At 33.7% G+C, this 26479-nt stretch overlaps 1 protein-coding gene across 2 annotated transcripts in view; it reads left to right on the top strand.

Moving 5' to 3' along the window:
* LOC129942213 (F-BAR domain only protein 2) overlaps positions 1 to 26479 on the top strand; it is a 107010-nt gene that overhangs the window by 10986 nt on the left and 69545 nt on the right. Inside the window, exon 2 of one of the 2 annotated variants that reach the window (XM_056051068.1) lies at positions 9860 to 14052. The exons of the other annotated variant lie outside the window; for it this stretch is intronic. Within the exon in view, the coding sequence (XP_055907043.1) occupies positions 9878 to 13570 (3693 nt within the window). The 5' untranslated portion in view covers positions 9860 to 9877 and the 3' untranslated portion in view covers positions 13571 to 14052. Of the gene's footprint in view, positions 1 to 9859; positions 14053 to 26479 lie in introns of those variants that run through there. 2 annotated transcript variants of the gene reach the window in all.

Below are 26479 nucleotides of genomic sequence, written 5' to 3'. Positions count from 1 at the left end.
ACGGCAGAGAGGATCTTATACCCAATGTTAAGGAGTCTGATGTCTCTGTAGTTGGCGCAATTTAGAGTGTCTCCTTTTTTATGTATCAAGCAAACTATGCTGAGATTCCACTCATCGGGCATGCTTTCTTCCGACCATATTTTCCAAATGAGTTGGTGCATGCTCCCTACCAAGTCATCGCCTTCTGCTTTAAATAGTTCGGCAGCGATGCCGTCAACTCCAGCAACTTTGTTTGACTTTAGTTTAAATATACATATGTAGCTGTCTTCACTTATTCTAGGTCGGGTAGGCGGAACTGAGATTTAACCTAGAAGTTTTAAATTACAGAAGTCTTCTTTTAAAGCTAAAAGTAAAAGTTGTACTAGTTTTTAAGGGAATATGGAACATTGAATTGATGCTTTACTCAACTTTTTTTTTTAATTCTACTCTTATGTGTGTACCCTCTAAGCCCAAGGCTCAGCAAATATTGTTCCACATTCTTTAAAATTAAAATGGTTACAAAAATCTTTAAAGAACAACCTTTGACAAAAAATGCAATTCTCAATAACTACAAATTATGCTGCATGTGAGAGATCCAGCTGCAGCAAAATTTATATGGCTACATAATTTATTTTAAATTCAGGGGCACACTTCAAGTATTTCAAAGTCTAAATCCTAAATTGGTATTAAAAAAAAAAACATTTGCTTTTTTAAAGAATGCCTTACGTCATTTGAAATCACAGCACACTTCTAGCTTAAAAAAATAAAGTACACAAATAGATTTATAGTAAAGTATTACATTCAATACTCCCATCATACACACATACATACAATTTTTACCACAGCAGCCGTGAGAATAAGTGCTATTTAATTCTCAATGGATCGTGAACTCATGAATTAATTGATGAAATGAAAAAAAAGAAACAAAATTAATTGACTGTAATAAAATGCCTTAGTTCTCCCCTTCAATTCAGCATTTTCTGCAAGTACGTTCATATGAACTTTATTATACTATGAATATACCTCTGTATACATTTTACTCTGCTAGACTTCCTAGGAATAATTTTATTTTTACCTTTTTCTCTCTTGAACGGAAAGAGTAAAACGCTTGACTTTCCAAACAAAACACGTATAGGGTTATCTATCATATTCCAGCTTCATAAATGCTCCCCTCTTAATAAATAATCTAATCAAAGAGTGACAAGGTATATGCAGGTTGACAAACAATTGGTGTGCATTAATGTGTCTCTCTATATTGATGGAGCCTATTGGATATAGTGGCTAGGCTGTGACTGTTGTCAGTCTTAGACCTCTAGCCGCAATGCCAGGGGAATATTGCACAAAGCAGTTCATTTCGTTAGTGTTAGTTTAAGTGCCGGCAAATGCATTTGCAATTGCCCTTTGTTTTTGACCTCACTAATAATTTGTCCCGAGTCAAACGAGAATAATATGGCTTGTAGAAAGAAAAAGATAAAGAGCTAGATAGTTGAATTTGCATCGGCATCATTAGATTATTTGAGAGTATACAAATGAAAAGAATAAACAATATGTGCACAATCCACCCTTTGGTTACTTTTGACCAAGTAAATTCTAAATTTATAACAATGAAATCAGCATGAACGACTACGTCTTCGTTGTCAACTTCGTGTTTTTAGGAAAAAATTATGTTTGTTTTTCTCCTTTTTTTAATCAGCTGATAATGTCTGCTTTAAAAAAAAAAAAACATTTTTTTCAAAAGTATGGAGAAATGAAATTTATTCATTATTTGTGTGTCCAAAAAGTGTTCTAATATGAGCTGATATCAGAAAAAAGATTAACTACGTAAATAATAATACATGAAACAAACAACAATTTTTGTTATGAGAAATAAACTTATCTTTATAAATAAGTCTTGACATGAATTTTATTCATACCACTATGTACATAATGTTATCAAAGTTAATTCGTATGTTTTTTTGTTTAGATAAGATTAATCTTATTTTGTAAGAAAATATGTATGGATATCTTTGTGTTTAAAAAACTAGTTTAGTTTTAGAAAAATCATTCCGACAAAATAGGCTGGTTCGGACCACTTAATGGCTGAAACACAAACACGCTTCAGCTATGGCTTCATCTGCGTTACGTTAGGCCTGTTTCGAGGTTGCTTTGAATGACACTTCCAAACACGGTTGCCACTTCCCACATTAGTCATCTGTGACAAAATTTGGTCATTATTTTTTCACTTGGTCAAATGGTCATTTTTTATTCCACTTGGTCATATTTTTCGGAAACGAAAAAAGATGTTCCACAATTTGAGTAACGAAAACGTTCTTGGCTAAACAGAAACAAGGGTTAAACTCATTTAAGCAAGTTTGTGTACATACAAACTTTATTATAAATATAAACTCTTGATCTGAATTGGATTTAGGAAACAGAAAATTATCTACTCATTACATAAGCCGTCAAAAATTTCAAAAAAAACCTTACTACTTTTAATACAATTATTGTAAAAACAAACTCTTTATATTTTTATTTATGTATATAGAATTTTTAAAACAACTGCTACATCTTATTTAAATTAAACCTTAGTAATAATAATTGAAGTAATGTATCCAAAATAACTCAAAAAGGTCGGATTTAGAAATTTCAATATCATCTTTAATAGATTATTTTTTTTAACTTGGTTCTGGGTCATCCCTGATGAAGTAATGAAATGGACGATGCCTATATTTTCAAAAAAAAAAAAAACACAATCAACGATAAAATTGACATAATGCGAATTTTGGGAAAAGTCAGTTTTTTTTTTTTTTATTTTTTTTTGGAATAGTTTGTTTAAAAAAATAAAGGAATAGACTTAATTTTAATAACGTCCTGGACAAAGAGCTTTAAAATAGTCTTAGTGTCTAGAGAGTAATAAATTTTCTTAAATTATGTTTTTGCATTTACATTTTTTAAGCTTATAAGCTTTTATGTTTCGTTATGTTCTTTATTCGGGTTAATTTAATTTAAATAAGTTTGTTAGGGATTTTGTGAGTTTAATTGCATAATATGGAAAATATGTTAAGGAAAATGTAAAGAATTCATCAATCTGTGTTTACAAATTTTTCGGACTTCAATTAGTTATGTTCGTCATTTTTACCTAAGTGTTCATTTTTATTTCAAATTTGGACACAAACTTTTTTTCAAGTTTGTAACCGTGCTTTCAATACGACATCTCTAAAATGGCGCTTCTGTCATTAGCAGCTGTTATTTTTTCTCATAATGAAAAAAAATAGGAGTTTTGAAATCGAAAAAATTAAATTTATATCGGAAGAAGCTTACTCAGCCTATAATTACCAATGGGAATCCCTCGAAAAGCAGATGTATTTTGTTTGTTGACTTTTTAACAGCTGTTGAGCTGTCAGACAACGTAATTGTTCAGCAAATTTGAAGTAGAGCTTCCTTTTGGGGTCACATTACGTTATTTCCTTACGATTGTCAAATGAAAAGTGAGGTCGAAGATTCATTGTGATAGCATGCATTGAATGCCTATGGCTGAACTCGTAAACGTCAGGCAATGCCGAAGCTGAAGCGTGTTTGTGTTTCAGCCATAAGGGACTTGAAGGTAAGGCAAGTTTTAAGCATCTGAATGGATAGCTGTTAAAAAATTACCTTCCAGTTAAGGTTACTTCATTGGAAATTGTACTGAAAATTTAGTCATGAAAAATCTCCGTAACTATCAAGTCTATTCCACTTCTGTCAAAATGACAGGTAATCATAATTGTTCATTCAATTGAAAATTGTACTACCCTGTGATTTATTTATTTTCTGCACGATTCTATTTGATGTTTTATGTAAAAGCGTTCCTTGTTAAATAAAAAAAAGAAAAAAGTAATATATCTTTACAAAACTAAATAAAAGTCGTGACGGACTTGTAGCTTGCCTAAGGGGTGATTTGTAGACAATAATGGCTGAAACACAAATACGCTTTAGCTTCGGCTTCGCCTGACGTTTACGAGTTCAGCCATAGGAATTCAATGCATGCCATCACAATGAAGCTTCGACCTCACGTTTCGTTTGACAATCGTAAGGAAAAGAACGTAATGTGACTCCAGACGGAAGCTCTAGTTCAATTATATGAACATTTGCTTTGTCTGACAGCTCATTAGCTGTAAAATAATGTCAACAAACAAAATATTTACTCTTTGGTGGGATGAAATAATAGAAATGTCATTCAAAGCAACCTCGAAGCTGGCCTAACGTAACGCAGCCGAAGCTGAAGCGTGTATGTGTTTCAGCCATAAAGTTTTTGGCTTTGCTGGGTGGTGCGCATTAAAAAGGTCCAGTTTTCGATGATTTTGGAGCATAATATCAGGGTGGATTTGGCCCATGGCATCGATTATGTTGTCTTTTAAGGAGTGTGGTAGTTTGCGGCTTATTCGCATGGACCTGTAACTCAAGCAAGTCCCACAAGAAAAAGTCTAAAGGGTTCAAATCAATCAGGTCGCCTCGGTTGTAATTTGATCTATGTAGCCGTTTGAACCATATGTCTTCGGTGTTCATATCATCCCATTCAGGCCACTAGAAGTTGGTGATTATCGATTTATAGCGATAGCGGTTGACAGTGGCCTGGCCAGTATCCTTTAAGGAAACCTGGCATGTATCCACTGAGAATACGGTTACATTCAAAGCAGCTATTAATTAAAGAATAAATAATGAATCAGGTAGCAAAAGACATCAATAGTTTGTAACGATATTTGGATTCCCCTTTTTGTGTACCGAAATTATAATTGAAACATTTAGAAAGATAGATTTGATTAAGCAGGTACAAAGTTTCCTCTAACAAGAAAACTGGGGTATTTCTATAAATTCTTAGGTGACTTTATAATTTTATTTTGAAGCTTTTTTATTTTTTGTATTGCGTTCAAGAGTTCCCACACATCAAAAGGAGACGAGAGGGAGAGGTCAATTTTAGATCAAGAAAAAAGAACCTGAAATATTCCAAAAATTCTACGCTTGTATTAAGTTTTTCAATGCTTTTGTATGCTAAGTTGGCTTTTTAACTTTTACAGATATCAATTAACTGAACATGCATCTCTATGTAAAGATTTTTATAAAATCCAATATTATATTTCCGAGAAAAGTTGAGCAGCTTTAAAATAACATTCTGAGAAAGGGCAAGTTAATGATCGAACTTTGGAGTAAAATTTTTATCAGTCACAGCCTTACCAGCAGCAGTGTTAATCTTATAAATACATGAAAGCATTGAATTTGTCTTCCATTATTATATTTGAAAACATTGAACTTTCCTAGGACCATGTCATTGTTAAGCATTGTACAATTCGTTGAATGTCTTCTCCTCACACCTTGTTTATAAAAGTCTATAATTTTTTTTTGGAATCCATGCGACAGTATGTCTTTCCTTATGTTTGATTTCTATATCAATTATTCCATATGTACATATATATAAGTTTGTTTGTGGTTTTGAAATCATTCGTAGTTGAATCCAATTTGTTACCTCTTCTGTCTGTGTGTCAAAGGCTACTGACAAATAAAACATGAATAACATATAATTATTTATTTTAACTTGTTGCGTCTGTGAAGTAGTTTGACACTATTAACCATATACCAATTATTCGGAAACATTTGAACTCTGAATTGAAATAATTCTCGATATGTTTATTATCATCTTTGCTTAATTGAAATTCAAAACACCAATTTAAATGGCAGTAATATCCGGCACTCCTTTATACGACCGGCGACAACCGATGGGTTGAGTTATGTGACGTTTTAATTGTTATTTGTGTTATTGTATGTGTTAGAAAATGTACTGTTCTTATGAATTATTATTATAATATATTCATGAAAATCAAAATACAAAGAAAGCAAAATAAGTTACATATGTTTTGTTTGATTTTATGTATTGTTTTCTAAAGTAGATGTTTTATTTTTAAATAACTTATTTACACCTGGAAGAATTTGTTTTTAAAACTAAACACAATAGTTGACTTGCGGTACACAATCCTTAAGAGCAAGTAATTATTGTTCAATTAAGCAGTCAGAAAATATGTTCTTGAGACAGCTTATATTTCGCAGTTAAAATTGAAAGTGATTTGTTTACTCCATTTTCTTAGTATGCATTCTTGGGTAGTATAATGATATGTAGAGTAGCTCCCACAACTGCGATGCAGTTTATACTCTTTTCTATTATAAATAAGCCAAAATTATTTATTATTTAACATCTCACACTTTTGTATGTATCCCTTAGCTTTAATTGCTTCATCAAAACGTCAAGATATTGAAGATCTTTTCCGCACATCTACGTCCCAGTTCATCCCATATATGCTCGATTGTATTTTGGTCAGATGAGTGTGGTTATGTTGCTAGCACTTTAGGGCAGTTATACAATAACCATAACCTTCCTGTATAAGATGTGTGTCCCGTAAAATTGTCTTGTATTCCGATCTTAATGAAATCGTTCCCCAACTTCTTACCTCAACAAACATGCGCATCCAGCCAGCTTGATTCTTATCCAGCTGTTTCCAGTTTCGCACCCCAAGTCGTTGAGGTCCTCTCCACCTGAGTCACGATATTCCGTCCATCTGGAATGGCTTCAAAGACTTTCCCGGTTGGAGCGTTGATGTCCATTCGGTCTTCAACATTGGAATTTTATTCTTTTCTAGAATTAGTGTCGCTTTACGGCCACAACAGTTAGTCCACTTTATGCAGACAGGACTAAAAATCACTGGAAGAATTAACTCTCGAAGCATCCTAAGACCTTTTAATTTAGGCTTGAAGATTTCCAAATCACACCACCATAAATGAGAACCGGTATGATGAATTACTTATAGAGGATGACTTTAGTTGCTCGAGGAAGGACTTACTTCTCAATTGCCTACTAAGTCTAAAGAAGCAGCGTTTGCAAGAGTTATTCTCCGTTTGATTTCACTATTGTTGCCGTTGTCTGAATTTAAAGCGGTTCCTAGATAGACAAGTTTCTCAATTACCTTAAAGTTATAGTTATAGTTTGTCCAAGACGTCGTTATATCATAATAATTGGCCTCTGGGAGATTGTGAATCTAGTTTTGACGATTGAGTTTTGCATAATTTTTTGCCGGACGATGTTGAAGAAGTTCAACAGTGTATCGCCTGTCATATGCGACCTTGAAATCGATTAATAGATAATGGGTATGGATTTGTAGTTCGTGTTTTTTTTTTCCTAGATTCACCGTTATGTGAATATTTGGTCACTTTGGTAGACTTTAATGGTTTGAAGCCAAACTGATATGGACTTTCAAATGAATTTAATTGAATAATTTAGCAATGATGCCTTGTACTCCAGATGCTTTCTTGGACTTCAAATGAGATATAGCTACCTTCACTTCATAGATGTCGAGTACGCGGAATTGTTATTCTGCACCGTCTAAGTTGAATAGTGTTATCTCCCTTGCAGCGGAATTCGGTCCGTCATCGATGTTATACAGTTTGGAGGGGTGATTTTTCCATATAGATACATTTTAAGATTTTCTCCTGATCGTCTTTACAGGCTTTGGTTTACGGCTGGTAATCATGGGATGTTTTCTTTATACCTCATTTCTGTTGTGCCATCTCGTATCTTCTTGAACGCAAGCCTCTTCCTTCTAAGAAGCCTGTGTTTCTCTTCTCTCTTCCGCTCGTAGAGCCCGCAAGCAGCTCTGGTCTTTCTGTGTTTGCCTGTTGATTAGCTGCGAGCTTGACGGCACACGTCGCGTCGTCGGTAACGGTGTAAAACCCAGCACTTCAGAGGCGGCATCAAGAATATGTTGGCAGTTTCTTACGATTGTAGCCGTCTAACGTCAAATCTTCTCACAGTACTTCCTTGTTTTGGCTTGGATCGGGATATCCGTAGCCGTACCTTGGCTAAAACGATGTACTGGTCCGAGTCAATGTTGGCTCCTCGCAATATTCGAACATCCCGTATTGATCAGGAGATTTCCATGTCCCCTTGTGAATATCAAGATGTTTAAGCTGCGTACTATCTACCAGAACGTCTCGCACCGCAGCTAAATCGATCTGCCTGAATTCGTTGTCGGAGGTGGTGTTGTGCAGGCTGTATCTCCCAATTGTGCCACCAAAGATGTCTTCTCTTCCTAGCTTGGCATTAAAATGTCCTAAGACAATTTTAATGTCATAACCAGGGCACTGCTCATATGTCTTGTCCAAGAGCTCGAAGAATATTTCTTTGTTGCCTTTATCTTTCTATTCTGTGGGGGCATGCCCGCATATTTGGCTTATGTTGGCGAATTTAGCCTTGATGGAGATTGTAGTGATGATCTCGCACACACTGTTGAAACTCCAGACTTTTTGCCTGAGTCTATTCCAACCACAAATCCATACCCAAATAGTCACTGCCTTTGTTCTCGGTAACAGTTGTATACAGTCCCTGGCCATATTATTAGACGCACTTTAGATTTTATGCAAAATCTCAATTTTCAGCTATTTTATTCAGGTTTTCGAATATTGTAATGCATTTAAATTATTTTGTATGCAGAATATAAACTACTTCCTATTAATCATATTAAAGTTTTTTTTGTTATTTTTGTGATTTTGTTCAATATTTTGTTGAACCTCCTTTTGCTTTAATAAGAGCCTCAATTCTGCGCGGCATACTGTCAATGCATGATTTGACAGTTTTCTGCATTTGTGGGTGGTGATTCTACACGTGAATTACTCTTTCAATAAGTGGCCGCATCTTAAGCTACTTCCCCCCCTATGCATCAGCTCCCACACGTTTTCAATTGAGTTCATATCAGGGCTGTTTCCCGGCCAATCCAACAAAGTGATGTTTTCTTCCTTCAAATAAGTTTTTATGGACCGGGATGTGTGGCATGGAGATCCATCTTGCATACAAATGTTACATCCATTCTAGAGCGTTAAAACTATTGCGAACAATCTAATAATTATAAAAATTCTTTTAATTTGCGTGTTCCCCTGTCACCTGTCGTTGCCCTTCGTAGTTTGGAGGGTAATATCTACTTTGCAGCAATTTAGGGCTTCCGCTACAAGTGGTCTATTAAGGGACCTTACAATATATGTTATAAAATAATATAATGGTTTTATTTTACATTTTCTTGAAGAAATTGCATTGAAAACGTTTACATTTGGTTAGTCTTAGTTTGTTTTAGATTAGTCGGTATAGTGTTATTTTTGTGGGGCTAAGTAAAATACACAAAATTGGAAAGCAGACTCCCTTTAGAGAAAAAAAAAAGAATGGAAGTAGTTGTTAGGGGTTACGCCACGGATAAGAACCTTTTTTGTTATTATGCGAATATATGAACATTATTGTTTTAAATAACCCACAAAGTAAAATTGAACTTAATTCAACATTTAAAAATATTCGTTTTCTCTCCTACCAATGTTCTTATTATCATTTTATATAAACAAACTTATTTTCAAATGTTGTTGTGACGCAGGTAATGTGGTGGTAGTGAGTTTTAACGATGTTCCTATTTTTTTTCTTTTTTTTTTTTTCATGAGACTAAAATGTTTAAAAAACAATTAATACAATTTTTTAATTAAAATGAATAAAATCGATCATAATATTCAGAAATCCTGTAAATTAAATAATAATAATAAATGAAATCAAATAACATCGTTTGTGCCTTTTTGCCTCCACATTACCTTTTTTTATTTTGGTTTAACAGAAAAAGAATATTCTCATATTAAGAAAATACACATGAAGTGTTTCCTTAAAAAAACTGTTTTGTGCAACAGAAATACAATATTAAATATTAATTTTAATTCTACGGTAATTAATAAATAATACTAATTATAATGATAAAACGTCGAAACTCACTCACCACATCCCCCGCTTCGCATCAACTATCAAATTAAATATTCCGAATTCAAAAATATAACTGGATTTTAAATATCACAATTTCAGCGAATGGACAAAAATTAGATGCTCACACTGATGCTAATACCACAACATTTTCAAATGGACTGGAATAGTTTAGATCCCAAAGCCGACATCAATAACAAAGTTGATACCGAAGTAGACAAAGATGCTTGCGCTACAAGCAATGCTGTTCAAAATGCTTCATCAAATCACATTGAGTTGGTGGAAAATAAAGGTGCTCTAATTTCACAGAATGGCAAACATTCAGAGGAAAGTAATATTTCCAATAAGTCTGTGACTATTGCTCCAGATCAAATCGTTGGTCCTTGCCAGCCTCAATCGCAGTTAGAAGTTAAGGTGAACGAAATGTCTCCACAAGATAAAAATGAAATTGCTACAAGCTCTGAAAACAGTGCTCCTGACGTTTCTCCAGCACATGGTAGTGCTGCAAAACCAAATGTACCCCAAGTTATGGGAGGAGCATATGATGTAGAATCCATCAACACAATTCTTAAAACTGTTCAGTACAATAGTTTCATAAATTCTTCAATAATTAAGACAGAAGTAAAGAAAGAAGAAATCAAAGTCGAAGATGAGGAACTACTAAAAACAACCCAGACTAATGGACAGGGAACAATCACTCTTAAGCGTGGTCCAGTTTTAGTAGACAACGGCAATTGGCAGAAACGTATTAAGCAAGAGACAACACCTATCATTGCAACAGAGTTTACAGACGTCGACATTGAAGCGGAACTTCCTTGTACATCCATTCAGTTAAAAAAGAAACCCAGGCAACGAAAGAAAGGTAAAGTAGAAGAGGTCAAAGCCGACAATGAAATAAAAATAGAAAATACTGATGAAAAACCAGTCAGAGTGCTTAAGCCGTGTTCGAAACGTTCCACCAAACGTAAAACAAACTATCGTGAAGCATCATCCGATGAAGAGCCTAAATTTATAGCCAGTTCAAGAAGTAGGCCAAATAACAGGGTTGCAAAGGCTGAACTTAAAAAGATTTTGGAAGAGAGTGCAAATGTCTCTAGTGATAAAATCTCTCCCATCAAATCTGAGCAACTTGAGAACAAAATTGATTTAGAAATAAAAAGAGAGCCCACAGATATTCAGAATGAAATTGAGTTAAAAAAGGATGAAGATGTAGTAGCTGTTTCCACAACTGACTTGAGTATTAAAACAGAAACACAGCAAGAAATCAAGCTTACAAATGGTGTGGAAATAACGTCAATAGATTCCATTTCCGCATCTGCAACCGGGACAAAACCAGAAAGTGAAACTAAGATAGAATCGACAGTAAAAGAAGAAGGTACTCCTGGCAATGACATCAAAGAAGAAACTAACGAAGATGTTCCGAAAAAAGCCAAAATCGTGCGTAATCCAGCGGCGACAAGAAAGAAGAAACCAAGAAGACTGCGTCATACATTTTCGTCAACAACAACTAGAAACAAAACTCGTTTACATCCACTAACTCGTCAAGAGCAGCAAATGATGAATACATTTATGGAAACGAAAGAACCTTTCCTCCAGAAAATTCCGTGCTTAAAGCTCTCCTCGAAAATATCCAAATGCAGAGAGTGCCGATGTGCGTCAATTCGCAGTGACAGTGTGTTTTGTCGTTTTTATGATTTTCGAAGATTGCGATATAAGGATAAAGGTGTTTTGGTGGTTGACGGTTTCTCTGATCCAAACAAAGATCCTGGCCCACATGACATCGAAACCTGGATGCTGGGACCGCCTCCAAGAGACATTGATTTAGACATAAGTCGTTATATTCTGATGCATGTGGGTGATCAATTCTGTCGCATATGGCAAGAAGAACAAACTGCTATAGATGAGCACATGTCGCCAAATAAAACGATCGCATGGAAGAAAGTGGTCAAAGGGGTCCGTGAGATTTGTGATGTTTGTGAGGCGACTCTATTTAATTTCCATTGGACTTGTAACAAGTGTGGATTTGGGGTGTGTCTCGATTGCTACAGAGACAGAAAGAATAAAAAAATTCAAAAGGCCGAAAAACCACTGAGGGGGTGCGACGAATACGGCTGGATTCTTTGTGCAATGCGCGATCCCCACGAAATGGTAAAACTCATGCTAACACAAATAATACCAGGAAATGCATTAAATTTCCTCGCCCATCGATTGCACCAAGCCTGCAAATTGTGGAAAATACCACAAAAATGCGGTTGCCCACTGAGCTCAACCACCCAAGCCCATAATTTTGAGATGAATTCTGTAGAACTGGCTGATAAAACAATCAGAGACACATATCTTCGATTCTATAGTCGGGAATGTGAAATAAAGTATCTCAATAAAATAAAGAAATTAGACCCACAAAATCCTTCTGATTGCTTTTCTTTTGTGGAGGCCGAAACTGAATTAATTGAAGAATCCAAAAATGCAGGTACGCTTTCCACAGTACTCTCAACGACTTTGAAGCATCTCAAACTAGAGGCATCTTCTAGTTCAAAGAACAACATAGCTAAGTATTTGCAGGATGATGTGACCAAGGAGTACAATTTTCTTCTAACACAAAAGCGTACTCAAAAGGCCTTGCCGCAGAAAGTTATGACGATGCGAGCATCAGAAGAAATGTTTCCAGGAATTGCTCACGATTGGCTGTGCAACGGCAAGCTTTTGAGATTGCTCGACTCTCGTGATCCTCGCAATGCACTTCTCTTTAAAGAGGCATGGAAGCGTGGTCAGCCTATAATGGTCTCTGAGTTGTGTAAATTTTTGAACATAAGCCTCTGGCATCCCGAGGCATTTTGTAAGGACTTTGGAGATAAAAAGAATGATCTTATTAATTGTATGACTGGCAATTTGGTGCCCAATCAGCCAATGAAATTGTTTTGGGAGGGATTTCAGTGTGTGAGCAAACGTCTTTTGGACGCTAATGGACAGCCAATGTTATTGAAACTTAAAGATTGGCCTCCCGGTGATGATTTCGCAGAAATACTTCCAACCCGCTTTAGGGATCTAATGAGTGCTTTGCCATTACCAGAGTATACTCTGCGCACGGGCGGCTTAAACATTGCCAGTCGATTACCATCAATTTTTGTGCCACCAGATTTGGGACCAAAAATGTACAATGCCTATGGATCGGCTCTTCACCCTGACAAAGGTACAACTAATCTTCATTTGGACATATCAGATGCCGTCAATATAATGGTATATGTGGGAATACCTACAGACGCATCGGCGAAGGATCAAATAAGAGCAGCATTGAGTGCCATCGACAGTGGTGGCTGTGATATCCTGACGCGGCGAAGAGTCCGACAGCCAGGAGTAATGCCAGGGGCTTTGTGGCACATCTATTCGGCCCGAGACGCTGATAAAATTCGAGATCTCCTTAATCGGGTGACCATTGAACGAGGCTTTCGCCTTGAACCCGATCATGATCCTATCCACGATCAGAATTGGTATTTGGACAACGAGCTACGTGAGCGGCTCTACGATGATTACGGTGTTGAAGGATACCCCATTGCTCAGTGTCTAGGTGATGCAGTTTTCATACCAGCCGGAGCACCACATCAAGTCCGAAATCTACACAATTGTATTAAAGTTGCAGAAGATTTTGTTTCACCAGAGAATATACAGCATTGCTTTCACTTGTCCCAGCAATTTCGGAAGCTTTCTATGTCTCACACAAATCACGAAGATAAGCTACAAATAAGAAATGTAATTTATCATTCAATCAAAGATACTACAGCCTATCTAACGTATCTTCTTAACCAGATAATATAAATAAATGTTATTAAATATTTGATATGTATTATACATACTAACATAACATTAAATGTTTTAAATTTAATTTAAATTATATATACTCCGTAAAATCATGAAATTTTCTTAAAAATTTAACTTACATTTAAACCTATGCATATAATTTTAATTTTATATCAGAAAAATAACTCTTTTTTTTAATAATAATTATGAATAACTTTTTTTATAATTAAAGTATTTATATATATTATCTTTTTGGATCATTGATCTTAATTTAAAAATGCCATGAAATTTTATAAATTGAGAAAGTTTTGTTCTTAGTAATAAATATAATAGAAACCTAAGTGCGATAAAAATAAGAAACTTATTTTATGTTTACACGAATCACAAAATGTAAAACAAATATATTAAACGTATTCATTAACATGGAAACTAGTACATAAATATATGATTGAAATTATAAATAAAACCATCTGAACAAATAACTATATTGATGTAAAAGACGTATGTTGTTTTAATCATTTTAAGTTTTGAAATTTTAAATTATACGGTGAGAACCCAGCAATTGCTGCGGAAAGAAAAGAAATGTTAGCATGTTGGCCATAAACAATTTAATGCACTCAGCTTCAACTTAATACTTACACAAATTTTTGAAAATACTGTTTAAATTTTGTATAATAATAAATAAATAAGGCGCAACAGTCCGTAGAGAACAAGGGGCCTAGTGACTTACAACTCAAAGCTACAATAGTTGTATTCCGAATCCGAACGTCTAGTTTTGAGAACAATGCCCCTGGAGGATTCGTTTGCTCCTCGCAAGAGGCAGTAACCGCGAAAAATAGAACTGTAGTTAACACATGCAGAGATTGAACCCGTTAACTATTTTACTACAGTGCCGCTCACTTGAATAGCACCCCCCCTTTAATTCGAGTTTAAAGCTTAATATCTTTAAAACAAGTAATGAAAATGACTCTTTTTTTTCTTTTAAATCAAGTTTATTAAGTTATGTAAAAAAAGGGAAAGAATGGAATGTATATTTACAGTGGTTATTTTTATATACATTTTAAAGTGATGTGACTCAAAAAATTTGAATCAAATTTTAGCTCACTTGAATAGCACCTCTTCATTTAAAATTAATTTATTAATATTTTCAAACTTTTAAACAAATTTAAATTATGAGGAACACAATTATTAACATTAATTTTGTGAATAAAAACAAAAATTAGTAATGGGTGGTCCCGCCTTGATTATAAATAACCTCATACATCCTGTTCGGTAGGGAATCATACAAGTTTTTGATATAGGACAGTGAAATCGAGGCCCAGCTACACTTAATGGCTTCTATTAGCTCATCTTTACTACCATATTGTTTCCCAGATTCATATACTTTTCGAGTAAGCCACCCCCAAACATTTTCGATAATGTTTAGGTCTGGCGAATATGGTGGCCAATCTAACAATGAGACATTTTGGCGCTCTAGTTTTACTACTCTGGCATTGTGGATGGGTGCGTTATCCTGCTGCAATTTCCATGACAAGTCACTAAACAATTCCTTAATCGAAGGAAAAACCTCCTCGAGTACCTCAATGTATGATTGCGCGTTCATACGGGGAGTCAAAAACTGCAACTCCAAAGTTCCATAACAAGTAATGGCTCCCCAAACCATAACACCGCCCGCTCTTTCCGCAAATCATGGAAGTAATAGTTAAATCCATCATGCCCCTCTAAATTAAATTTTTTTTCGTCAGAGAAAACAACACGGTACCATTCCTTACTCCATGCCATGTTAGCACGACAGAAACTAAGGCGTTGCTCTTTACGGGATGGGTTAAGCGGTGGTTTTTTCTTAAGCTTTAATCTTTTTAAGTGTGTAGCATTAGAAATTACCCGTTTTACGGTAGATACACTTGCTTTGACACCACTTTTTTCTTTTATTTTGGGGGCAGAATCATGCGAATTTGACGCGAGTCGCAGGATTGCTCTTTTGTCAGCAGCGCTAACGACACTAGACGTTCGGCCTTTCATATTTTTACCATAGCTGGACTCGTTCAGTAAAAATGTGGATATAACTTTGAGGCTTCGTTGCGTTTTTTTTAGCTATTTGGTGAATAGACAGGCCACACTCGCGATAAGCTTTAATTTTAGATTTCTCGTTCTCTGCCAATGATTTACCACGACCCATTTTGACTGAAATTATCTTAAAATGACTTAAAGAAATGGAAAAATATTTTTTAATAACTACCTGGCTTGTAATCCACACGAAAACTGATAATATAGGGGGTGGTGCTATTCAAGTGAACCTAAATAAAACCACGTTTTTCACAGTAGTTTCAATAAAGTTAACAAAAACTATATTTAACGGAACATTTCCAATGTATGAATTCGGTCACAGAGAGAGCAATTTATGAGATAATTAAAATATACAAATATTGCAACGGTATACTGACTCAAAGACCCGAATTCTATACAGTTACATATTGCATAGTGGGGGCGCTATGCAAGTGAGCGGCACTGTACATTGTTTTCAAGTACTGAAAGTTTGTGTTCCATCTGTTGATGCTAACTTTTTCCTTCAGATTTTAAGAACAAAATTATCCAAATAAAATTGTCAGTTTTTTCCAACTTGCGAAGTAAAAGTTCGACGTAAAAGCAAGTTTTTAAAACTAATAATTCGGAAAACAAACTTATCCAGTTGACTCAAATAAATAAAATAAAAATAAAAAGCTTTGCAAGTAAGCGAAAGGTTAGTGGTTGTTTTTACATAATCAACTCAATTCTAAATATTCCCGGAGAAAAGAACTCCTCGGGAAACTAGTTCTCCCGAGAGTGGTTTGAAATCGGGAATGGGGAATTTTGATTTTCGAATCAGCTGTTCCGTATTGTTTGACAGCAAAAATAATTTTTGAAAACAAGTTTCATCATTCAAATTAAGAAAGATTTAAAATGTTTTCAATCGCGGCAAGGATTTTACGTGAAGAATATGAAGAAAGTAAATTATGTAAAACCAAGGACTATTAGAAGATCTTTAAGAGATAGTGCGAATCCCTTGGAGTTGCCTCAGTGGCTGTAAGCATTCATTAGTTTATTCAAATGTTGTTTATCATAATTTTTATTATTCATTTATTTATTTGATATCACACATTTTTAATGAATTAACAACAAACAAACGAACGAAATTCTATTCTATTCAACTATTGTAAAAACTAAAAAATCATAAAAATAAAAAAATCACACAAGGCAATGAAACTTAAAAATAAATATTGCGAAGGATAATTTAATCGCCCCTATCACAGAGTCCCTCGTAGCGAGTCCCCGAAAATTTTGTTACGCTACGAATACGAATACATTTCCATCATAAGCCCCGAACGAAATCTAAAAAAATATTGCCACACATAAATACTAATTTCGGAGTTTCAAAAGCAGCTGATTTGCGTCAGAATAAGAAAAATAAATAAAAGCTCGTTTTTCATCTTTCGATTTAGTTCTATTTGTTTTTGTCTTTTAAGATGGATAATATTGCTGTTACAATCTTTGCAAAAGAATAAATAAAGACGACGAACTAATCTATTCAATTTACTTTTCTCCAGCCTGAGGTGTCCTTAGAAGGTTGGCCTAGGCTATTTAACTCTGTTTTTACTGCTTCTCAAAAGGAATTAACTTCTCCCTTAGGGATTTTTAAAAATCCTTGGGCAATTTCAGGTTTTTCTTGAAACATCTCATAAAGCCTTTGGAACTGAATTTTATTTGTGATAACTTTATTTGCCTTCAAAAAAAAAAAAAAATATACAGCTGTGGACAACTAATTAGAAACACAAATTGAATTCACTTTTAAAGAAGTATCTGTATTTTTTTTTTTGAAAAAATATTTTTGTTTTCAAAATATATTTTTTAAACTTAAAACAATATTTCCAAAAACATAACATTTATTTCGTATGGCAGTTTCTACGAAAACATAGCGTTTATTGGTGCAAAACTAATTAGAAAAAAGAGAAAAATCATATCTTATTATACAAAGTATAACTTTATAATATCATTTACCTTATATTTATCTTTAATACCTTGTTTTAAAACTTCCCGACATCTTCGTTCCATTGATGAAATAAGCCGCCTGCACTGCTCTACGGGTATAGCCTTCCAAGCAGCTTATTATTATCTTTAATACCTTTGTGGTACCCGTGGCATGATGGTTAGTGCGTTGGACTGTCATGCTAGAGGTCTTGGGTTCGATCCCTGCCTATGCCATCTAAAGTCTTTTCACGGGTACTGCCTCTTGCGAGGAATTGACAAATTCTCCAAGAGTAACTATTGTCATGAAAAAGTGCTTTCTCAAAATTAGCCGTTCGGAGTCGGCATATAAACTGTAGGTCCCCTCCATTCCTGACAACATTACTCGCACACAGGAATGGTTGAGAGTTGTAAGTCACTAGGCCTTGGTTCTCAACGGACTGTCGCGCCACCCAATTTATTTATTTATTTTACCTTCGAAAGAACATCATTGATGGAGTTATTTTTGAGAGCAACAGCTCTTTTAACATCTGCCCCAAGATGCTCTATCGGATGTTGGTCAGCACTTGATGATGCCCATTCCAGAACTGTTATCGATTGGTCCCTAAAAAACTGATTCGTAATTCCAGCAGTGTGCTTGGTGTCGTTGTCTATTTATTTTAGTTTCGTCACTCTACACTTTGTACTTCCATTCGTTTGTTGTCCAGTTGGCGTGTGATCTTGCGAACTCTATTCTAAGTCTACGTTACCTTGCGGTTACTAATGTTTTCTTCCGAGAAACACGACCATGCAACCCTATCGAATGCAACCGAGAGTTGGCGTTGTATCTCCGTGGAGCTTATTTTTGGGTCTTTTTTGGCCAGCCTACTAATAGCTTGATCTATTTTGCAGCTTGTCTTACGAGCCCGTTTTTTACGAGGTAATTAATGCATTGAAAACTTTCTTTACAGAGCAATTCATTTGAGATGCAATTGCTCTATGGGACATTTTAAGCTTCCAGAGCTCAAGAATCGCTTTCCTAGTATGAAGATCACAACTCTTTATCACCTCCAAAATTTAAAAATTATTCTTTAAAAACGTTTGCAGACAATTCAGAATTTTCTACTTACCAATGCAAAATAAAAAGATTATTTTTATTTCACCCAAATCAAATGTAATTTAACTGTTTCTAATTAGTTAACCAGTTGGAACGAACACTTGTTACACTCTACCTTGATTTTATTGTGTACTTTGCAAAGACTTATGCACAAATGATGCTTTTTCAAACAATTATGTAATAACGCTTGCACTACACCGTTTTGGATACCGCTTTTCTAGTCATACTTGATAGAGTGAATGAGGAAATGAGAAGCAAGTAATGTTTCTAATTAGTTGTCCACAGCTTTAGGTAAACACTTTCACATTAAAACAATACTTTTAGTACATGATGCTTTTTATATATTTTATGTTTTATTTAATTTATTTTCGCACGCTTAAATTTTTTTTTTCGTTTTCAATTGAGCTCCGATCAAAATAACCGTTCGTAGAAAAAACTGCCAAACTTCCTATTCATTCGGGGCTAGTGATACCACTTTTCACGAACTCCGAATTTCGTAGCAAATTTTTTTGAGTACGACGGAAGCAATAATACTTTTTTTCGGGGTTCGTACTACGAATCTATTACGACGGGGCCTGTGATAAGGCTGTATATTTCGGCAACTTGAAAACTTGAGCTTTTAGTTTTTTATTTCAAGAAGCCGACGTTTACTTTCAATTTTATCTTCGATTTCTTGAACTCTTAATTGCACTATGCATCGGTTGTGTCGTTTAATTTCCTTAAGTTTTTCTTTTTTTTATGGCGAAATAAACTTCATTACTTTTTTTTAATTCATACATTTTGTCAAGAGCTCGGTAAACTTATGTGGTGTTTCTTCTAATTTCTTAAGTTTCTTCAACTATACCTTTGACAGCCTCACATAACTCCCTTTGAGTCTTAAGTTCTTCATCAAAAGCTTCTAAGGCAGTCCTTTTCTTTGTACCACTTGTACTCGGACGAGGGTAACCCCTTTGCGTTGTATAATTTACTGGTGTTGTTTCTGGTTCGTCATACATCTTTCAACTACAGGTTCGTTTTCGTGAGGTTGAACATTTTCCTTGTTTCCCTTTTCTCTTGTTTCCAGGATAAAAGTTTTTGCTGTTACAACTTCTATCGACTCTTTCATTCGAATTAAGTCGTAGCCTGTTCATATTCGGAAAGTTTTTGTTCTCTGTTTAGCCTTAAGGTTTGTAGCAGCCTTAGCTCTAACATATTTTTTTTTTGATCACTCCACACCTAAAATAATAACACGCACTTCTTAATAATAAATTATCGAACTTTCGTTTAAAACATTTACCTTTTTCCATTCTGATATGTTTTTTTTTTGGTGGCCCAGGTAAATTTAAAGCATTTTCCAAAACAATAACACCTCCTCCTTGCTTCTTTTCTGGAAGCCACAAGAGAATTTGAAGCTGGCACTTGTTTGTTGTTTTAGAACTAAAAAAACTAACATTTTTAAATTTATTGTTTTTAAAAATGAATAAAATCTTAATCATTTTTTATTTCCCTTCTTTTGACATTTAGAATGCCTACTTTTTTCTCGGAGCATTTTTTCCCACATTCGAAGTTAGTTTATAATAAGGGAAAAGAGAAAAGGCAACAAAATTACCGTGAATTTTTCGTTTAGAATATGAGATAAGGAAAAGGGAAATATTTCCCTGGGAATTTTCATTTAGAATTGGGCTGAATTTCTTTGAAATTCTCTTCTTAACATCTTAAGAGAGTAGTAAGCATCAAAAGATTGCACAATAACCAATAATATTTGAAACAAATGTTCAAAGTATTTTCAAAAATGTTTGTGCGTTGAAGTGGAGTGTATATCAAAATTAAATTTTTTGCCGACAAAATAACTTTAATAAAAGTTTTTATCTTCATATGTAATTTGCACACACTAAAGTAGTAACTACTACCAATAACATGTTCAAAGTGCATTAGAAAATGAGGCAAGGATTTAAGAGAAGATATTGATGCGCATATTGTTCTTTAAGTTTTGAATATCAAAATGAGATCTAAGAACAGGGGCCCTACTCTGTAATACGTTTTGAAAGCCAATCCAATTCCAATCTGCTATTAGATTCGTTTATGAATTCGTACTATGTAAAATGTTCGAATCGAATAAATAAATCGTCTAGTACTTTTTCTATTTATCGAATAGATTTGCCGAGTCTTGAAGTATTTCTTATGAGATTTGTCAAAGCAAAAATACAAAGAAATCAAAACAAATCACAAAGAATTAAATTAAAATTCAGTCATTATTATCACTTGAGAATTATCGTAGACTTTTTTTACACTTCACTGCTTTGCAATTGCCACATCTCTCTTTTTAATTCAAGCTTAAAAAGTTTTAGCTGATTTTGTTCGTAGTCATTTCGTGTTTTGTGTTGAAATTTGTCTTTTGCCAAGGTATACTTTTTTTCCTTCAAGTCATACGAATTCCACCATAATTTCGAATTGCTTTTGTTTGGTATGCACATTTTTCGCAATGGAATTTATTTCCTTAAAAACGACCTTCGAATTGCAATTCGTTACCTCTCTTGGTGTAGAAACAAAATTTTCGTTTTCGAACGCTAATGACATTCGGAAACGCATTGCCAGGTACGCAAAATCCGAATGCGGATTTGTCATTCCGTAAGTACTAGATTTCTTATCTGCGTTAGATATTTCGAAACGCATTACAGAGTAGGGATCCAGAGTTATAAACAAATAAGAAAACAAAATCTGGTTTTCTTATAGTTATGCCTTTTATACCCAAACTATAATACCTTTCATATAAATTGAGCAGGATTTCAATAATAAAATAAAGCTCGCACACAAATTCCAACTATAACTTTTGGTCTTAGAGTCTAAAAATGTTTGGTTCTTAGCTATAAACAAAATTAAAAAACGGAAGTGTTAGAGCGGTGATTTCAAATCAGTCGTGTAGCAGTTATTATTGTCGATTGGACCAGTGGAAGGAGGGTTCGTTGGACACAGGGATTTACTTAACTAACTTTGTCTTTTTCTGGTTTTTCTGTAATCCATCAAAATATACGTAGCATTCGTAAAAACTTTGATACTTTTTTAACTCATCTTGCTTCTTTGGTTCACTTACCAGATCTAATTTTTCTTTCCGAAATCTGGATTTTTGATAATGAAGTTTCGAATTTTTCTATACCTAATTTTAATCTTGTTGCAACATGTAATAATACATATGCTGCTGGAGGTGTCGCAGTGTTTCATAGAAATAATTTATCTAACATTACAATTAAATGTTCAAATTTGAACAGTGCTGACTTGATAAGTGTCAAATGCGAAATTTCTGGTTTTTTCTATTGTTTTGTCTGTGCCTATAGATTTAACTTTTGCTCTGTAAATGCCTTTCTGGATGAATTCTCTGGCTTTTTAGAAAATCAGAAGTGCAAAAATCTGATTGTGGTCGGTGATTTGAACATTGACCTTCTCACCACCTCATCTGAAAGTGATAGTTATCTATCACTTATGTCTTCTTTTGGTTTGGTAATTTTGCTTAATGTGCCAACGCGTGTAGTTCAAGATTCAAGTACTTGTCTTGATCATATATTTATAAGATTACATAGAAGTAATTCTACAAATTATAAAACGACTACCTTTGATCTTAATATAAATGATCACTTTTTAACAACAATTCAGCTTGATCACAGTGTGTCCAGAGAAAAGCCGCCTATTACTAATGAATTAACTAAAATTGACTACACTGCACTAAAATCGGCCTTAGTTTTTGAGTTTTGGGATGATGTTTATGGTGCACATGATCCATCTACTGCCTTTATGTTTTTTCTTAACAGACTTCAATTTCACATAGAGTCATCTAGCAAAAAGATTAAAAAACGTCAACAAAACAAACATCTAAAACAGTGGATGTCAGATGCTCTTTTAAAAAAAATTAAAAAAAAAATTACTTTTTTAAGTGCTCTAAAAAACATCCCAACAACTCTAGACTGAAAAAGTGTTACGAAAAATTGTGTGAAGAACTTAAAAATGATATACCTTTTCAAAGAGATACTTATTATAGGAACAAATTTATCCATAATATGGGTAATTCTAAAAAAGAATGGCAAGTTGTTAATGAGATTCTGAACAAAAACGTAATTAATTCAGATATTGTAGTTAGTAAAAATAATTTGTCCTTTTCTGAGCCTTTTGAAGTTGCCACTGTATTTAATGATTATTTTTCAAATATTACGAGTACTATTCGTACCACAGCAATGAATAATTCTATTGCTTGTCAATGTGACAATGTCAATGCTTTTGAACCCATTCAAAGTCAAACTTTTTTTATGGAATTTTTGTCTGCTTTTGAAATAAATAAAATTATACAGTCACTAAAAAATTCGAATTCTAAGTCGTGCGATAATATATCTAGTAATATTCTGAAAAGAATATCTTTTCTAGTTGCAGATGTTTTAACTCACATTTTCAATTTAAGTATACAAAAAGGTATCTTTCCTGATTTTTTGAAAACTGCAGTCGTTATCCCTTTACATAAAAAAGGCGATGCTACGAATTTAAATAATTATAGACCTATATCTCTTTTATCAGTCTTTTCTAAAGTTTTCGAAAAGGGGATCAAATCTAGAATGCTGTCTTTTCTAGACAAAACGAATTTTTTCAGTGACTCACAGTTTGGCTTTAGAAGTGGTAGATCTACTGAAGACGCTTTGTTAAAGTTATGCAGTGAAATTTATAAAAGTCTTAATGAATCTGTTATACCAGCTACACTATTTATAGACATTACCAAAGCTTTTGACATGGTTGACCATGACATTTTGCTTAAGAAATTATATAATGCTGGATTTAGAGGTTATATACATGAATGGTTTGTATCGTATCTGCATAATCGTAGTCAAAGAGTTAAAATTAAAAATATCTTAAGTGCTAAAAACTTCATTAACGTTGGTGTACCACAAGGCTCTGTATTAGGTCCAGTTTTGTTTTTGATTTTTGTGAATTCACTTTTCTTGCAACCTTTGAAGGGCACAATAACAGCGTTTGCCGATGACACTGCTTTGACGTACAACAGTAAATGTTACTTCAACCTTTATTCGGACGTTAACCACGACTTAGAACTGTTGCGTAATTGGTTTAATCTTCATAAACTGGTCATTAGTGAAAAAACGAAGTTTATGATCTATAATATTATGGGTAAAATCTGTAGTGATATGCCTTTAAAATATCATTCTTCTACTTGCGAAAGATTCCGTTTGATGCATTCCTGTTTTTTTGATCATCATTTTATAACTTTTAATTCTAATCTGTGTTGCGCCACAGATTGTTTTTCAATTGAGCGAGTCGACAGTTTTAAGTATTTGGGTGTAACTTTAGACTATAGGTTAAGTTGGAAAGACCATGCACAATCTGTTAAGAATTTTTTAACTAATGTTATTAGACAGATTTTTCTGCTCAGCCAATACTGTGGTTTATTAGTTTTAAAATTAGTTTACAACGGTCTTTTTAAATCTAAGTTGCAGTACGGGATAACTTGTTGGGGTGGAACACATTTTAATAAATTAGAACCATTACTTATAAAACAAAAACATTCAATTCGTATTTTGTGTAAGGTTAATCGTCTAACTCCTAGCTTTGGGTTTTTTAAAAATCTGGAACTGCTACCATTAAGGCATTTGTATTTCTACAAGGTTTTAAAAGTTTTTTTTTGAAAATTCAGGTTACAATGCTTCCAGGATCTACGAAAACTGTAATTTACGTGTGAACTCCAGTTATCTTGTCAAAGTACCCACAATCAAGAAAGCACATTTTTCACTCTTTTACAATGTTACTGCGAGTTAAATCAGTATATCTGTCAGTATTTTTATCTAATTTTGATGTTATTGAAAACTTGATAATTCCCTTAGTTTAAATTTTTGAAATTATTGCTCTTATTTTTTTTTTAAATAATGTTTTTCTAAATAATTTTTTTCCTTCATTATTTAAGATTTGTTTTTCCAACTTTTAATTTAATTAAATTCTTATATCTTTATCGCATCCCCATCGATAACATAATTGTAATTATCTTTTATATAGCATAGTACTTTCGCTTCTTGTCTTCGGCCAACAGATTGTACTTAACTATTTCATTCTTGTAAATAATCTTAAAATTGATGTACTTTTATATAACTATGGATTGAAGTTTATATAGTTTTAAGTATTTTTCAAATGAAATAAAGAAATAAATAAAAAAAATAAAAAAAAAAAAAAAAAACTAGTGAATCACATACAAAAGCAAAAGGACAAGTTTTAAAATGCAGTACAATCTTTAAAAATCTAATGAACAAATAAAATACAAAATTAAGTATACGTCCCAGTGTACCTTTTGTGGGTATTGTTAAAATACAACTAATGCAAATCTATAAATGAAAATATGTTGTAATAAAAGATATACAACGCCGATATTCTATTAAAGCTGCTGTTATTGGTCCTTATATCTAAAGGTCACGATTTTTCAGTGCAAATGTCAAAAACCGCATTAAGAGGATCCTAAATTACTGGCTGTTTTTTTTTTAGAATTTTCCTAAAACCAATACAAAGGTAGATTTTCAAGTTTATTTTCATATATAAACAAATGACGCGGTGCTATGAAAAGCTGGCTTATGACTTAAAAACAAAATTTCAATAAATCACTGTAAGCTTTAATGTATGGACTTTTATCAAAAGAATATACAAAAAAATCGACTTTTGGTCGAATTGGAGCAAAAGTCGAAATCAACGAATTCAAAGATTCGTTATAATTTCTTTTTCGATATATCTTGGATGGGTACTTATAGCCTGGTATTAGAGGCGGTTTATTTTGATGAAATTGGTCAGGCTCATTCTTAGGTTGATTTTATTAAATACGTTAAGTTTACAGTATATATTATTATTATTAATATTTATTAACAAGCAATTAAAATTACAAGCTAATATACAATTTAACAAGCCTACATAGCTGCAGAGACTATTGGCTTTTTTGTTTGAAAATTCAAGTTACAATTTTTGCTTTTTTGAGAAACTCCGTAATATTATTTAGATTTGTAAAGCTATGATTTTTGAGGATTTCATATACGGGAATATTTTTGAATTTTTTTTGTTATGAGCTGCGTCAACAGACAACATACCAAAATATATATTAGATCAAGGCGGGTGTTGCAAGTGGATAAGGTTGTAGGGTCGTGGGAAGCAGTATTGTGTCCAAGTCGAAGTCTAGCGAAGTTGGTTATTTTTTGTTTCGAACAGTTAGTAGGGTACATTTTAAGGGGTTTATATCCTTGTAGTGATGCTGATATAGGCTCCAGTCGTGACTATTTTTTGCAGAAGATATCTTTCTGGTATGCTTGAGGAGATCGGATTTGGTCAAAATGTTGAAGGTGAGTACAGGTGCATTTTTGGCTGAGTTCGCTGCACTGTCGGCATATTCGTTTCCGAGTATTCCAACATGGCCTGGAGCCCTAATCCGTAATGCTTTTCGAAAGCAAATATTTTCAAAAACGAATATTTTGTACTCTCTATTTCTAATGCGGATAAGAAGATTTTTCGTACCTGCCAATGCGTTTCCGAATGTCATTAGCGTTCAAAAACGAATGTGATTGTGATTTGTTTTGATTTTTTTGTATTTTTGCTTTGACAAATCTCATAAGAAATACTTCAAGACTCGGCAAATCTTTTCGATAAATAGAAAAAGTACTAGACGATTGTTTTATTCGATTCGTACATTTTACAGAGTACGAATTCATAAAGTTTTGGTTATGTATGAAAGAGCGTTAATATGTACATTGCTTTTATTTGTTGCGGAAGAGTAGACGTTATTAGTTTTTACCACAAGTTTTTTGTTTGTTAAAATGATTTTATGTATCCGTATA

Source organism: Eupeodes corollae, chromosome 1 (genome assembly GCF_945859685.1).
Source record: "Eupeodes corollae chromosome 1, idEupCoro1.1, whole genome shotgun sequence".
Lineage (NCBI taxonomy): Eukaryota > Metazoa > Arthropoda > Insecta > Diptera > Syrphidae > Eupeodes > Eupeodes corollae.
Note: the sequence above shows the minus strand (reverse complement) of the source record. Positions and strands in the feature narration are given on the sequence as shown.